This window comes from Mustela nivalis, assembly GCF_964662115.1.
Source record: "Mustela nivalis genome assembly, chromosome: 10".
NCBI classification, from domain to species: domain Eukaryota; kingdom Metazoa; phylum Chordata; class Mammalia; order Carnivora; family Mustelidae; genus Mustela; species Mustela nivalis.
Genome location: NC_139029.1, coordinates 73,900,466 through 73,916,755, shown reverse-complemented (window position 1 = coordinate 73,916,755; position 16,290 = coordinate 73,900,466). Strand labels below are relative to the sequence as shown.

The 16,290-nt window shown below is 35.8% G+C and overlaps 1 protein-coding gene across 2 annotated transcripts in view; it reads right to left on the bottom strand.

Annotated features, from left to right (window-relative positions):
• Nucleotides 1-16,290, bottom strand: part of ZNF326 (zinc finger protein 326) — a 45,455-nt gene that overhangs the window by 5,236 nt on the left and 23,929 nt on the right. The window contains exons 8-12 of one of the 2 annotated variants that reach the window (XR_014300040.1): nucleotides 16,092-16,239; nucleotides 14,262-14,361; nucleotides 11,896-12,026; nucleotides 9,812-9,907; nucleotides 2,829-4,236 (exon numbers count right to left, since the gene is read on the bottom strand). Coding sequence is in view for 1 of the 2 variants with exons in the window: in XM_082688627.1 (XP_082544753.1) it covers nucleotides 3,868-4,236; nucleotides 9,812-9,907; nucleotides 11,896-12,026; nucleotides 14,262-14,361; nucleotides 16,092-16,239 (844 nt within the window). In the remaining variant the exon portion in view is untranslated. Of the gene's footprint in view, nucleotides 1-2,828; nucleotides 4,237-9,811; nucleotides 9,908-11,895; nucleotides 12,027-14,261; nucleotides 14,362-16,091; nucleotides 16,240-16,290 lie in introns of those variants that run through there. The other variant, XM_082688627.1, reaches the window with a different exon arrangement.

Here is a 16,290-nt window from a genome sequence, read left to right as displayed (position 1 = left end):
GTTAAAGACTAAGATACAAAGCTGGAGAAGCAGGCAAGGAACAGAACATACAGAACCACGGGGGCCATATCACAAGAATCTGAATGTTTCACTAACATGTATAAAAAGCCAATAAAGGATTTAAAGTAGGGGAATAATATGAGAGCTTGTTTTATGGGAAAACTGTTAGATCTATTATTAGAACTTCAACTTGTAAGAATTACATAACCTAATGGGAGAAAAAGAACAAAAACAAGAACAAGGTCCAGTTTTCTGACTCCCAGATATTTGTAACAAGTCATTCCGATGCTTTGGTAAAACATTATGAAAATTCCCCAAACCTCTGCCTGTTGACTGAAGCTCCTGCTTTGATACAGGAGTTGCAGGCACTAGAAATCTGAGGCTGCTCTAAGTGTTCTTGATATGCAGTCACTGACCATTACCATCAAAATCACTTGTGTATCTATTAAAATACATCATTTCCAAAGAATATGGTCTAGTAAATCTGGGGTACGGGTACCCCAAATCCTTACTTTTATAAAATTTTAAGAACGACTGCCCTCATGTTTCTTTAGAAAAGCCTCGTCTTAACATTTAAGGTGACCTAAAGGAGAAAGATTCTAAAAAAAGCTGAGAGGAATAGATTACAGAAAGTACAAAGGTCTGGATATAGGGAAGAGCTTCATTTAAAAACTAACAGAAGGCCACCAAAGCTGGTGAGAACAGCATGATATAAAGCAGGAATGCTAGGCCAGGCCTGACTGCCTTGAATAAGGGTACAGATACAAAAAGAAGCAGGTAACTAGTATTATCTTAATTATATTTTTAGAAGATTATACTTTTGTGTGAAAAACTGAATCTAGCAGGGCAAAACTAGAAAGAAGATTACTCAATAAACTACTTTAATAGTCCAGGAAAGAGATGATGGGGACATGAACTGGGATTGGTAGCAACAGATGTGGAAGAGGGGACAGATAAATTTTGGAAGTAGAAAACAGACTTGGGCGCCTGGATGGCTCAGTGGGTTAAAGCCTCTGTCTTCAGCACAAGTCATGATCCCAGAGTCCTGGGATCCAGCCCCAAGTCGGGCTCTCTGCTTAGCAGAGAGCCTGCTTCCTCCTCACTCTCTCTAACTGCCTCTCTGCCTACTTGTGATTTCTCTCTGTCAAATAAATAAATAAATAAAATCTTTAAAAAAAAAAAGAAAACACAGACTTTCTGAAAGACTGGAGGTGGAAGGTGATAAAAAGGGAAGAATATAGGATGGTCCCTAGGCAGCAGCCTTAAATAACTGTGCAAGTTGTAAATAAATTTCTTTGATTATTGTAACTACACATTTAGATTTTTTTCAAGGTTTTATTTATTTATTTATTTGTCAGGGAGGGGGTAGAGAGAGCGAGCGAGCAAGCGTGCTCACAAGCAGGCAGAGTGGCAGGCAGAGGCTGAGAGAAGCAGGCTCCCTGCAGAGCCCGATGTGGGACTCAATCCCAGGACCCGGGGATCATGACCTGAGCCGAAGGCTCAACAAACTGAGCCACCCAGGCGTCCCCACGTTTAGATTTTTAATAAGTAATATTTGGATAACAGAAGTTGAAAGGTTATTAGAGATATCATATAATTCTTATCATGAAAGTACTGAAAATAAAAACTCTAAGGACCACAAAAATTAATCTGCCTGCAAATTAAACTGCCTATCTATAAATTATCTAATAGGATATATATAAATTTTGATTTCTGAAGTATAACAAAACATACTTTATTAATAATAATACCTTGCAAATGAGCTAATCTGAATAAAGGTTTTTACATGTTTCCCACAAAAATTACTACTTAGATGTTCTTTATATCTTATTCTAAAACATTTATGGGGCACATCGCTGGCTTACTCAGTGAAGAGTGAGACTCTTGATCTGGCAATTTTGAGCTCGAGCCCCATGCTAGGTATAGAGATTACTTAAAATCTTTCTAAAAATTAAATAAATAAACAAAGTATTTACTTAGAAGTTTTGTTATACAGATTTTTGTTACAGGATTCATTCCAAGTTTCAAATTTCAAATTACTAAGGATATTAAAAAAAAAAAACAAACCCTACTTAGTACCAAAAGAACCCACTAATTATAATCCAAAGGGTTCTGTTCTCCTTTTACCTTACACTTACACAAATATTTTTAAATAAAGAACAAACTAAATAAATAAGAAACAAGACCATCGATCAAGTCCTATAATTCTTAAAATTTTAACTCCTGAGCTCAAAGGCTTTCTAAATCCTATTTAAGTAAATACAGACTCTTAGGTAGGATCCAAATTTCTCCAGTCTTCAGCTAACGTTCTCTTATTTGGTTCTAAATTCCTATACGTGAATACAAAGGATTTAAAGCTTAAAGATAAGCAAATCTAGCCCACAACATGAGCCCATATTGGCCCTCCAAAATGTTTTCTTATTTTTTTAAAAGATTTCATTTATTTATTTGACAGACAGAGATTACAAGTAGGCAGAGAGAGAGAGGAGGAGGAAGCAGGCTCTTTGCTGAGCAGAGAGCCCGATGAGGGGCACGATCCCAGGACCCTGAGATCATGACTGGAGCCGAAGGCAGAGGCTTAACCCATTGAGCCACTCAGGCGCCCCCCAAAATGTATTTTTAATAGCTCTGTTGTATGTAAAAAGAGAAATTACCTGTGAAATTCTACAAATGCCATACATTCATGAACTTAACGCTTTAGAATTACTTAATATTCCCATATACTCATCCATTCAATGCTTCAAAATTTGGAGGAACTAATTTATTTCACTGAGAGTCCCCCTCTCAAAAGAGGCCAGAGTGAAGAGTCAAAGAAATAAGAGCATTACTTTTCAGTGACATAGATGGTCATGGTTCATTTGAAAATAGACTGTCAATCTCATCTTCTCTTTTTCAGTATGTAAGCCTACAAATTACAAAAAGTTAAAAAAAAAATTCAAGAGAGAAATACTTCTTTTTTAGAAAAGTGATAGTTTGCTTCTTGGTTCTTCGGCTAAAAACAGACATGACAAAAGAACTAACACAACTATAAAAAATTATTTGTATCCAAATGTATTTTCAAGATTTCAAGATCTGACATAGGCACAAAGAAAAGGAAGGAATTGAAACAAGTATAAACAAGTCAGTTATAGACTGACCTCAACTTGAAATAGGTTAAAAAATATTTTAGCAGTACTTTTAAAAAATGCTTGAAGTAAATATTTAATTCAACTCTTCTCAGTCATCTTGATGTATCTATGAGCTAAATGCCTACATTAAGGCAAAAACCTCATTTTAAATACTCATTTAATTGATGAATTGTTTCATTTAAAATTGCTAATCCAGGGAAAGTGTTTTTGTAAAAATTGTTTTATTGCTACAAAGGGAAACATGGTCACAAAAAGCCTTTAAGCGTATATTAACGCAAATTACTATTCAATGTCCAATGCCGTAAAAAAATACACAGTCAGAGCACAAAATACTTGCCCAATTTATCTCTTCTAGGGTAAGTATTCAAAACATTAATGCACACTTGAATATATACTCCCAACAGCAGCATTTAAGTTCAAATGATTAGAGTAGATATACTAACAATACACATCTGTTATCCTTAACACCAATAAAGTAATAAAAATTAAGCTTAAAAATTATACAAACAATTTATCTAATCTAAGTTTGATAGCTATAAAAACTAAACTAAAATAGTCTTACCTTCATCTTATTAAACAAATGCCAAACATTTAGAAATTATATAAAACAAATTTGAATGTGTGGAATGCATGCAACATGGGTGTTAATTCTCATATTTTAAACTATTAAAATTCTTACCCTTTTCCATATTAGGAGAGAAATTTAAAGCTTCTTTTAGATTTGACTAATACCTTATATTTAATTTTCTTCAGGTTGGTCAACAGGGAAGTCAACAGGCTCTTCCTTTGTTTCTTCCCCCACTGCTTCTCCTTCCCCCACTGCCTTTCCTTCCCCCACTGCTTCTGTCTCCCCCACTGCCTCTCCCTCCCCCACACCCTCTATTTCCCCTGCTTCCTGTGTGTCTCCCACTCCCTCTACTCCTCCTCCTTCTCCCACTTCCTCTGCTTCCTCCACTTCTTCTACTTCCTCTACTTCTCCCACTTCCTCCTCTTCTTCCTCCTCTTCCTCCTCTTCTTCAATAGGTTCATCAATCTTTTCTTCTTCTTCCTCATCTCCTTCTATTTGTTGATCTTGAGAATGATCTTGAATTTCAAAAGGATTCTCACCCTAAAAAAGCATGAGGAAAATAGCTTTTAAAATCAGTATATTCATTTTTGTTATCAGCGAAATTTTTATTTGCTATAACATTAAAAATAAATATAATTTGAAGCTTTTTATTTTAACACATGACAAATCCACTAGATATTTTGTTCAGTACCTATTTCATACCAATGTGGGTATATAAATTACTAAAGTCACTACTTTACATTCCATAAACTGGAATGCTGAAAAGCCACATTTTCCTAACTGAATTTCTAAATCATATATCTATATATGATTACATATATGTAAAACCATATATATACAATCTAAATCTAAATATATATATTATATATATAAAATCTAAATCTAAGATCATATATATATGATTTTAGAACTTCAGTTAGGAATATATATATATATATAGAGAGAGAGAGAGAGAGACATACACACACACACATACACACACACACACACACACACATACATGACAAAAGCAAATACGTGGGTTTTGGTAGAAAGAAAGTAAATAAAGTGAAGATATGTTTTACTAAATTACACCAAGATTCAATGTACTATGGTGGTAGGATCCTTCAAAACAGTCAAATGAAAATCAAGTCTTTTTAAAAATTCAAATGAATGAAAACCAGGTACCTACTAGATATACCTTACTTTTACATTAAAAAAGTAGATAAATCTAATTCACTACGGGCACCTGGGTGGCTCAGTCTAGTTAAGTGTTTGCCTTCGGCTCAGGTCACGATCTCTGCATCGTGGGATCGAGCCCCACAGTGGGCAGCCTGCTCAGTGGGGAGTCTGCTTCTTGCTCTCCCTCTGCTTGTGCCCTCTACCAAATAAATAAATAAAATATTTTTAAAAATCTATAATTCACTAACACTCACAGATACAACTTTATTATTTTAATTTATATAAATACTTGAATTATGTGTCTGGATTAAGTCTCATAAACTAGACCGTATCAAAAGGCTATATTAATATAGTAAGAAATAAATTGCAATGAAGGTTATTATATAGCAAAGTATAAGCCTGGTGCCATACTTCAAGACCCATCAGGTGGGAAGGCACAGAATGAACTGAAATTGTAAGAGAAGAAATACTAATGAGTGGGTTACTCTACTAATCCAGGAGAGGAAGTGTAAAAGATGTAGCAGCACCATTAAAATAATATGTAAATTAGGACGGGGAAAGTGGAAGAAGCAGATGTATGCTATATATAATTAGAATTTAAGATGTCTAAATGTCTAAGAGGCAGCTTTAAATTCACAACTCGAAAGAAAAGAGAGTTCGAAGTAAGACTTGTGAATTGTCTGCCAAGTGAATAGTGAGGCCAGGGAAATAAGTAGAATAAAAGGGCTAATGGTAAAAAAACCCACTGAAAACATCCATACACAGGGACAGAAGTTATGAAGAAAAAAATACTCAGTGCAGGAGGAAACTCAGGATAGTAAAATATTATCCGGCAAAACAAAGTTTCAAGAATAAGTGACAGATTAACAGTATCAAATGATGCAAACAGGTAATATTAGAAAAGAATTGAAAAAGGTCACTAGAGTTGAGAATTATTAAAGTTGAATGAGGGATTTATTACACTATCCCCTTAACTTTCATATGTTTAAAATAGTAAATAAAAAATGTTTAAAAAAATTTATTTGAAAATTAAGTCACCAGTTACCTTGGAGCAGTTCCAAATGTATGATGTAAGTGGAAGCTAGACAGCAATGACTGCCCAAGAATGAATCAGAATTTCCTCTAAGCTTTCAAAATCCACAGACCCAAGTCCCACACACTGAGACTTTAACTTAGTCAAGTACTAGACCTCTTGCTAAAAACAGAAGTTCCCAAATCAATTTCACACCTCTTGAATGAAAATTTTCCAGGGGCAAGATCTGGTGACCTGCATACTTAAGAAGCATTTCACGAGGTATTAATCAGAGAAGTTTGGGAAACTCTAATTCAGAAGGTTTTAAAGAAGGCCAAGGCAGCTTTTTGTTTGATTTCAGCCTCACAAGGAATTCTAATTACATATCTCCAATTGAGAACCACCAGTTTAAAGAGTAGAAGCAAAGAGCACAATGCAAGGCACAACTTAGTGCCCTTCTAAGTATGGTGATAAGAGAAAAGATAAGATGGAAAGGGGGAAGAGTAGGAAAAGTCAAGTCATTTTTAGTTTAGGGAACTTGTAAGCATGTCTGTTTGTAGAAGAATAAAATAATAAACAGGGCACAAGTAAGATACAAGTAAGGAGCGAGAAAATTGATGAAACAGTAATACAGGTGAAGGGCTAAAAGGGGGTATCTTCACAGATAACAATAAAAGTGAGAGTAAGTTACATAAATCTAACGCAGGAAGGAGAAAACTTACAGTTCACATCTAGTGGTCTCAATCTCCCTAAAGCAAGAGAAGTGATAAGAACATAGGAAGTAAAGGGCGTAAGAATGAAATCTAGATATGTTAAGAGTGGAAAAGCTTTGAAATAGCCACTGTAGAAAGTACATTACATTGATTGGTAATGGGCAAAATTACCGTTAACTGCAGTGAAAATCTAGCAAACACCATACCGGTACAATTCCATTACATTTGTAGCAAGACAGTTAATAAAGCTAACCATAAAGGTGCCTGGGTGGCTCAGTTGGTTTAAGTGTCTGCCTTGGGCTCAGGTTACGATCTCCAAATCCTGAACTGAGCCCCTCCATCAGGCTACCTGCTCAATGGGGAGTCTACTTCTCCTTCTGCCTCTACCCCCCACCCACTTGTGCTCTCTCTCTCAAGTAAATAAAATCTATTAAAAAAAAAAAAAAAAAAAGCTAACCCTAGATGGTGTAGTGCTGGGAACTCTTAAGTGGTAGAACAAGTAAGTGAGGAATTTTAGAATGGCAGTACTGCAGTTATAAGGATTGACCATGAGTATCAAGGCCAGGATGTGAAGGTAAAACAAGGTGATATAGTTGGAGAAATAGGGGAAATTGATGAATTGATTATTTTCATGGGGCAAAGATTAAAAAAGATAATTTTGTCAGACTGAGCACTTAAAGGTGAAAGAATTTTAAGTGATGACCAGAGCTGACCATAGGCAGAGGATGTTCTGGGGAGTAACAGCAGGGAACAGAGGAGATTAGGAAAGCTGAACAAAGGGATATCACTGAATAATGTGACACCAGTGCTTCTTGAATTTTAACATGTCTATAAATCAAATGGGATCTTGTTCAAATGAAACTGCATTTCTAATGAACTCCCAGGAGATGCCAATATTGCTGGTCCGTGGATCCTATTCATAATAAAAAAAATTCTAGAAGAGATCTCCTCAGTTCAGGTATTTTCTCCACAATATGCACATCAGCAAGACACTCCCCACCAGTGATGTCTCTCATTCAATGAAGTGACTCTCAAGTGTAGCTTGAGAAGTCTACATAGTGACTCAAATTTGTATTCTTCTTTCATTAAATATTACTTTCATACATTAATAGAGACCATTATTAACTTCTCAAAAGTTTGTGATATAGCAAGGATAAAAATTTTTCCTCATTTAGCAATGATGCTCTTACCTTTTTGATGCCATATCTCCCAAAAAACTGAATTTCAATTAGGCCTGCAGTCACTATTTTTTTGTTGTTGCTGTTGGACTGCATTACTCTGTTACAATTTCTGCATTCACCTTTTAAAAATGGTGCCAAGAATGTAGTAAAAGTGACAAATATGACAAATCAGAAAATGGGACCCTCAGGAACAAGCTGAAAAAACTGAGATTTATCCAGCTTGTAAATCACTTGGTTGAGGTGTAAGTTAATGATCATTAAAAAATATATAGAGATAAATATAGACAGATCAGGCTTCTTCACAGAGTACCTGTTAATCACTACAATAGCCAAAATAAATAATACTTCTCTAATCCATAAAATCAAGACTTAGTTACAAATGTAAATAACAGACTTACAAATTTTCAACATAATAGCTTTCTTCAGTGTAGGATGATTTCAAATGAGGCATTATTTTACAAAGACTCTAAAGCTAACCTCTAAAATATATTTGTTAATTTCTTGAGTAACAGTAAATTCTTATTTGCACAGTTAAGTATATATAATATGTAAAGAATTTTATGTAAAGAGTACCACAGTAACATATAGCTAGCAGTGTGCCAGGTTACCTAATTGTTCACATCTGCATTTACTAACATTCAGGGCAAAGCTCTTCTCTTGGCCTCCTGATTCCACGAGAGAGATTTTTCTGAAGCAGCATATCTGACCTCCCACTTTCCCATCCAAGCAAGAACAACTTATCCAATTAGTATGCTTGGAAAAAGAAACTGGGCATGTACAAATTAGTCCTTTCCGGGTCCCCTCTTTTGTGTCCTCCCAGCAACAGATAAGGTACACTCTAGTCTATTGTAGGCCATGTGGTAAACTAGGGTAAGCTTATTGCTGTCTAGCTGAACCAGTAACAGAGGTCAAGGAGAGATAAGTTTATCTAACTTAGAAGTGAAATACAACTATGGTGAGTGCTGTGAACTATGTAAGAATGATGAATCACAGATCTGTACCCCTGAAGCAAACAGTACATTATATGTTAATAAATAAATTTTTAAAAAATTATAATTAAAATTTAAAAAAAAGAAAGAGACTTTTAACTAAAGAGAACAAACTGATGGTTACCAGAGGGGTGGTAGGCAGGGGCGATGGGGGAAGTAGGTGATGGGGATGAAGGAGGCCACTTGTTGTGATGAGCACTGGGTATTGTACAGAAGTGCTGAATCACTATATCGTACAGATGAAACTAACTGGGATTAATGCAAAACTTAAAAAAAAAAAAAAAGTGAAATACAAAGGTCCACAGTAACTATACACTTGTCATATCCCCCAAGTTATCCTTTCTTTAAAGATCAAGAATAGGGGCAACTGGGTGGCTCAGTCAGTTAAGCACCTGCCTTCTGCTCAGGTCATGAACCTGAGGTCCTGAGATTGGGGCCCTTGTCAGGCTCCCTGCTCAGTGGGGAGTCTGCTTCTCCCTCTCCATCTGCCCCCCACAAGTGATCTCTCTCTCGCTCTCTACCTCAAAAAAAAATTTTTTTTAATAAAATAAAATAATAAATAAAAATCAAGAATGACATTCTGATCTTCAATCAGACTCCTGCGTTTCCCTCAAATGATCTAGAGTGAGAAAAGGATAAGAGAGGAATGGCTTAGGGGCGCCTGGGTGGCTCAGTGAGTTAAGCCACTGCCTTCGGCTCAGGTCATGATCTTGGGGTCCTGGGATTGAGTCCCGCATCGGGTTCTCTGCTTGGCGGGGAGCCTGCTTCCCTCTCTCTCTCTCTCTCTGCCTGCCTCTCTGCCTCCTTGTGATCTCTGCCTGTCAAATAAATAAATAAATAAATAAAATCTTTAAAAAAAAAAAAGAGAGGAATGGCTTATTGTTCCCTGACCCAACAAATCCCAACAATTAGGAAAAAAGATGTCTTACTTATAAGCAAGATACTAAGTAAAATTCTTCCTAATGTTGCACTATATATAGACATCACAGTTACTATGTCACTATTTAATTATAAAGATACTATGATATAACCTAAAAAGGTTTTGCCCTAAAATCTTACCTTAACAAAACGTTCGTATCGTGCCTTCACTATTGGATTATTTAAAATGCTTGTAGCAGTCAAGACACTTTCTCTTTTTATTTGCTCCTTGTAAGCCTGTGAGAAATAGAACACAGTGAGGTACTTGGAAACTATACCATGAAAATATTTCTTAGATTTAAATGATTTACTTCCTAGCAAATTAAGTTATAAAACCAACAGCAGCTACTGGGATACAATCTAAATCATCCATGGATTAAAACAATGAAGATTCAATAAGCCAATCAGACTCATTAAAAAACACCCAGTCACCAAATATGATACATCCAAATCTACTAAATAGATGCTTTCTCTCCTTCCTATTCCACATGCACATTGCCCTGCCCCAATTCTGCCAACTACTAATTTTCATGCCATTAAAAAATAATTTTTCATACTACTAGAGTAATTAGTCTTCGTCTGGAATGTAGTTAGCATAAGACTGTATTATATAAAGGAGGAAAGGTAATAATATGGATTGTCTAGTTGCCAAAAAGGTGTCAAGGGAATATCAAAAGAGAAAAGTACAAAGATTTTTAAAAGATTTTATGAGCTCAAAGTGGCTGATGATGTCTGAGTTAAATGAGGATCACATCAATACAAAATATGAATTTAAGACTCAGGTATGTTCTATTTAAAACTTAAGTCTTTAGGGGTGCCTGGATGGCTCAGTCTGTTTAGTGGCCAACTCTTGATATTGGCTGAGGTCATGATCTCGGAGTCCTGGGATTGAGCCCAGAGTTGGGCTCCACACTCAGCAGAGTGTCTGCTTCAGGACTCTTTCCCTGCTGCTCGCACACTTGTTCTTTCACTAAAATAAATAAATAAGGGGCGGCTGGGTGGCTCAGTGGGTTAAAGCCTCTGCTTTCAGCTCAGGTCATGATCCCAGGGTCCTGGGATAGAGCCCCGCATCGGGCTCTCTGCTCAGCAGGGAGCCTGCTTCCTCCTCTTTCTCTGCCTGCCTCTGCCTACTTGTGATCTCTCTCTGTCAAATAAATTAAATAAATAAATAAATAAATAAATAAATGAAATAAATCTTAAAAAGTACATAAAACTTAAGTCTTTAATATTTGAATTTTTAAATTTGCTTCTCAAACGAGCTAGTTTCGCATTCTATAAACACTATTTGAAATAAACTGGACTAAATAAAATCAACCAATATAAAAGCAGAAATATGCCAATCCAAAAGAAAACAGTACATTTTTCCTAGAATTTGAGTAAATTTACCTAGAAATGTAACAATAGATAACAGCTGATACTAGTTTATTTTTCCCAGCAATCAGAAAAACGTATGTTATAATCAAATCTTTCCTTTCTTTTTTGATCTAAAACACACACACACACACACTCTCTCTCTCTCCCTCTCTCTGTCCTCATAAAACTGTTTTGTACCAACTTTAAAAAAAGTGTTCATGAAAAGAACAATTCAACAGCTCTGATTTCCTGAAGGCTTACACTATGTAAGCTTATACTACATAATGCTTATATCAGTCAGGCACCATTTTAAGTGTTTTTTATACTTTAACCAACTTAATCTTTTTTTTTTTTTTAAAGATTTTTTCTTTATTTATCTGACAGAGATCACAAGTAGACAGAGAGGCAAGCAGAGAGAGAGGAGGAAGCAGGCTCCCTGCAGAGCAGAGAGCCCGATGTGGGGCTCGATCCCAGGACCCTGGGATCATGACCTGAGCCGAAGGCAGAGGCTTAACCCACTGAGCCACCCAGGTGCCCCACCAACTTAATCTTTAAACAGTTATGTAAGAGTAGAATGATTATCCATCCCCATTTTACAGATAAAGCAGCTTAGGCAAAGAAAAGTTAATTTACTTGCTTACCACTTATTATATACTGAACCAGAATTCAAACCCAGGAATTCTTGCTCCAGAGCTCAATCTTAACCACCACCAGGCTTAACTACTATGCTACACAGACCCTCTAGGTTATCTTCATAGTTTTTTTTACACAGATTAATAGGGCTGTATGCAAGCCGGTAGGTGTGAAACAATGGCCTTTAAAGGACAATAAAGGATGAACAAATAATTCAATGACTTCATTAAGATAGATACCTGCTTCCCTTTGATATGATCAGGAGATTTTAAGTGCTGCTGCACTGAGCTGTGTAAAGCAGGGATATACACACTGCATGCACTGCAGTGAACAGTCTCTACTTTCATCATGTGATCATCTGCAGTAACACCTACAAAAGAAAGCCAGTTATAAATAAGAAAAGTAATGATTTACATATTCTTATTTCCAACAAAACAAGTTTTTATTGTTTCCATGGTTATTTATAACCCCTTCTTCCCCCAAAATAATCAAAGTATGTAGATTATGTTAAGTTTTTCTACATCTCACAAATCTGCATATACAGATTAAAAATCTGGATAATAGATAAAATTATAAAATATAATAACAGTGTATTTCCTAATCATGTTATATAATCATGTTCTGAGGCCTAAAGTCCATCCCCAAAATATATAAGAGACATGTTGATTTTGTACTAAGAAAAAAATTACCATAATAAATGTGGGTGGACAGGGATAGGAAAAAAAATGTCAAGACTGGATTCACAAGAAACAAATTTATTATAGATAAAGGTATAAATATATGGAAGGGAAAGGTGTGAGAGAATATGGCACTTTATAGGAATTCCAAGTAATTCAGTATGGCTGGGGCACTGAGAATAAAGAAAAAACAAAACACCCTGGAGATCTTTGCATGTCAGACATAGGAATTTGAAATTTATCCTGTAGAGGATGGGGAACCAGCTAAAATTCTTGAAGTAATATAAGTCATGGAGAATTAGAGATAAGAAAGAAAATAATAATTGCCAAGAGAACAGATGGAGATTTGAACAAATGTAATGAAGAGGTAAAGAAGAGACCTGGAAGATATTTAAAAGACAGAAATGATCAGGCGAGTCTGGGTGGCTCAGTCGGTTCAAGCCTCTGACTTCATCTCAGGTCATGATCTCAGGGTCATGGGATTGAGCCCCATATCGGGCTCTCTGCTCAGTGGGGAGCCTGCTTCCCCCTTTCTCTCTCTGCCCGACTCTCTGCCTACTTGTGATCTCTGTCTGTCAAATAAATAAATAAAATCTTAAAAAAAAAAAGACAGAAGTGATAAAATACAATGTTACAGATAGAGCAAAGTATAATTACATAGGACTATACACTTCTGGCTCTGATGATGAGGCCAACTTCCAAGGTAAATAAAAGATAGGTCAGGGGCGCCTGGGTGGCTCAGTGGTTTGGGCTGCTGCCTTTGGCTCGGGTCATGATCTCAGGGTCCTGCTACCCTCTCTCTCTCTCTCTCTGCCTGCCTCTCTGCCTACTTGTGATCTCCGTCTTTCAAATAAATAAATAAAATCTTTAAAAAAAAAAAAAAAAAAAGATAGGTCAACAGGGTTTTTGTTTTTCTTTATGGGGTGGAGGATGCTCAAAGTTTGGAGTACACAAATTTTTTGATACACAGATTTTGTGAGACCCCTAAAGAGAAAAGTCAGTAGGCAGTTGGATGTCTGAGACTCGGGTTCAGAGAGAAACCTTTGCTAGGCATATAATGTATTAGTAATCAACAGAGATGGGTTAATTTAAGCTCTGCAAATAGATGAATCAAGAGGAAGGAATACAAAAAAAGATAATGGAACAAAGGAAGAGCAGTGGGAAATGCCAACTTCTAAAAGCCTCACAGAAAAAGAAAAGTACAAGTAAACAACAGCAAGGGAATAAAGAATATCAGGATAGTGATATACCACAGAATCCAGGGGAGGAAGCAGATGAACAAACATCAGTAAAAATGCTATAGAAGTAAGATAATAATTCAGAAGAATCTACTGAAGCTGATGTCAGAAATTTTTATCAGAGCAGTTTCAGGAGACCACTGGTAATAGAAAGTGGTCTACTGTGGGAAAGTAGTAATGGGCAGTGAATAAACACATAGTGTGGACTATGCTTAAAGAAGCATGGTTGTTCAAGGGGAAAAGCAAGTTTTAGGGCAAATATTGTCTGTTTTTCTTTTCTTTTCCTTTGTTTCTTTGAAGACTTTTTTTCTTTTTTAAAGATGGAAGCATAGGCTTCAGAAACAGAAAAAGAAAGACTAAAAAACTGAGTTCACTATTTGAGCAGACATCCTTAAAGAGATGAGAAGGAATAAGACAGCCAGAAGATATATAGAAGAATTCACCTCCATCTAGAGGAAAAGCTGATTTTTTTTGTAACTGAAGTGAAAGATGTAACAGTAGATCATGATAAACTTGTAAGCATGAGAAGTCGTCCTCAAAGGAATTCATCTCTAATAACCTACTCATGGCTACAACATTTGACTATGTACTTGACTTGGTCACTCTAGTAGGCCATCATTTATACTGAAATAGGGTATGGTATATAAAAAAAACATGTAATTTTCTAAAATAATTTGTTTAAATACTTACCTTCCATAACATCTTTTTCAATTATTTTAACTACTTCTGTTTGATTATTTGTCTGTTGCTTACGAATAGATGTTTTCTTGAATTTATTCACCATACATTCCTATAGAGCAAAATAGGAAGAAACCCAGAAAGTCTTCAGTGAGCACTTAGAATATGCTTAGCATCAAACTAACAGCCTATGGAAGATAATATCAGTTACATAAGAACTAATATCTGTTCTCAAAGAGCTTACAATTCAGTTGAAAAGACTATCATAAAATACAAAGAAAGCACTAAGACACTTATAAAAAATATTTGCTTTCAAAATGTATTTTCTATCAATAATAGCCAAACTATGAAAAGAGCCCAAATGTCCACTGAATGATGAATGGATACAGATAATAGTGTGTGTGTGTGTGTGTGTGTGTGTACACATATAGATAGATAGATAGATAGATAGATAAAGATATATGGTGGAATATTACTCAGCCATCAAAAGAATGAAATTGTGCCATGTGCCATGCTGCAGATGGAGCTAGAGTGTATTATGCTAAGTGAAATAAGTCAGTCAGAAAAGACAAATAACCATGGGATTTCTTTCACTCATATGTGGAATTAAATTAAATTTGGAAACAAAACAGATGAATATAGAACAAGACGGGGGGTGGAGAGGGAAACAAACCAAGAAACTCAACGATAGGGAACAACCTGATGGTTGATGGAAGGAGGTGGGTGGGGGATGGGCTAGATGGGTGATGCATATTAAGGAGGGCACTTGTTATGACGAGGACTAGGTGTATATGTGATGAATCACTGAATTCTACTCCTGAAACCAAAACTGCACTGTATGTTAACTAATTAGAATTTAAATAAAAGTTCAAAAAGAAAAAAATATATTTTAGGCATAAAGAACAAGAGAAATCAAAGACAGCTAGAAGAGTTAAGAGGTCTTCTCAAGGCAGTTGAGTACTTAAGTCCTAAATGATAACTAGGAACCAACCAGTTAAGGAATGAAATTACAGGAAGAAATGTTTCTAAAGGTGCACAATTCTGAAAGGATATGGAGGAATGCATGATCATTTTATTTCTAACCCCTTAACAATTTCATGCTTTTGTCCAAATTAACTGTATGTACAATTAGCAGTCCAGCTCTAGTCCCTTCCTTAAGCATCCCTGGCCCCAACGATCTTCCCCTTCTCCAAACCCCCCTGACTACACTCTCACTCCCAGCCCTTCAACTTAACTGTACCATCTATGGATATATAAGCACATTCTCTTTCCAACTACTGTTAGTTCACAGAGGGTGGTATCTGTGTCTTTGGTCCCTGCACAGCACCTTTTGTTAAGTATTCAAGAAAAACTATTGAACTGGTAACCACACACTGATAATATAAAGGACACCAAACAGACACCCACTCTCTGGCTCTGAATTCAGACTGCCAACTAACTGACAGAGTTATTACACTGCTCTGAGTGTGATCTTTCATGATGAATAGGAGTTGAGATCAGGCTCAAATGACACAATGAATGAAAGTACCCAGCACGGCACAAGGTGCAGAGTAGACACTCAGTGAATGATAGCTGATTCTGCATCAACAAATAGTTGTTAATTCTTTTCCTGACACCTCTGATAGAAACTAATGTGAAAAACATAAAATGTTTTCCCAAATTACAAATCTAAAATCTATTACAGAGGAATTCACATTTAATTCTGGGCTTTTTTTTTAAGAACTCTTTATGTAAACAGTACACTAAATTTTTAGAAACTTAAAACGAGAGATGGGAAACTGGAAAAGTAAAGAATTAAAGTTATCAGATAAAGTACTTCTTGTTTTAAAAATAGCTACTTACATGCAAAAACTCCATAACTACTTTATCAAATTTGGTTTGTTTCTGAATATGATCTAGTGTTTCCTGGTGTGAAGAACTTTCCAGATGTAGTTCAATATCTTTTTCTTCAAACGTTCGGAATTTACAAAAGGAACATGTGAATGCCATTCTATAAAGAAAAAAATGTTTTCTTTAAATATTACTTTATTTGCTTAGAGTT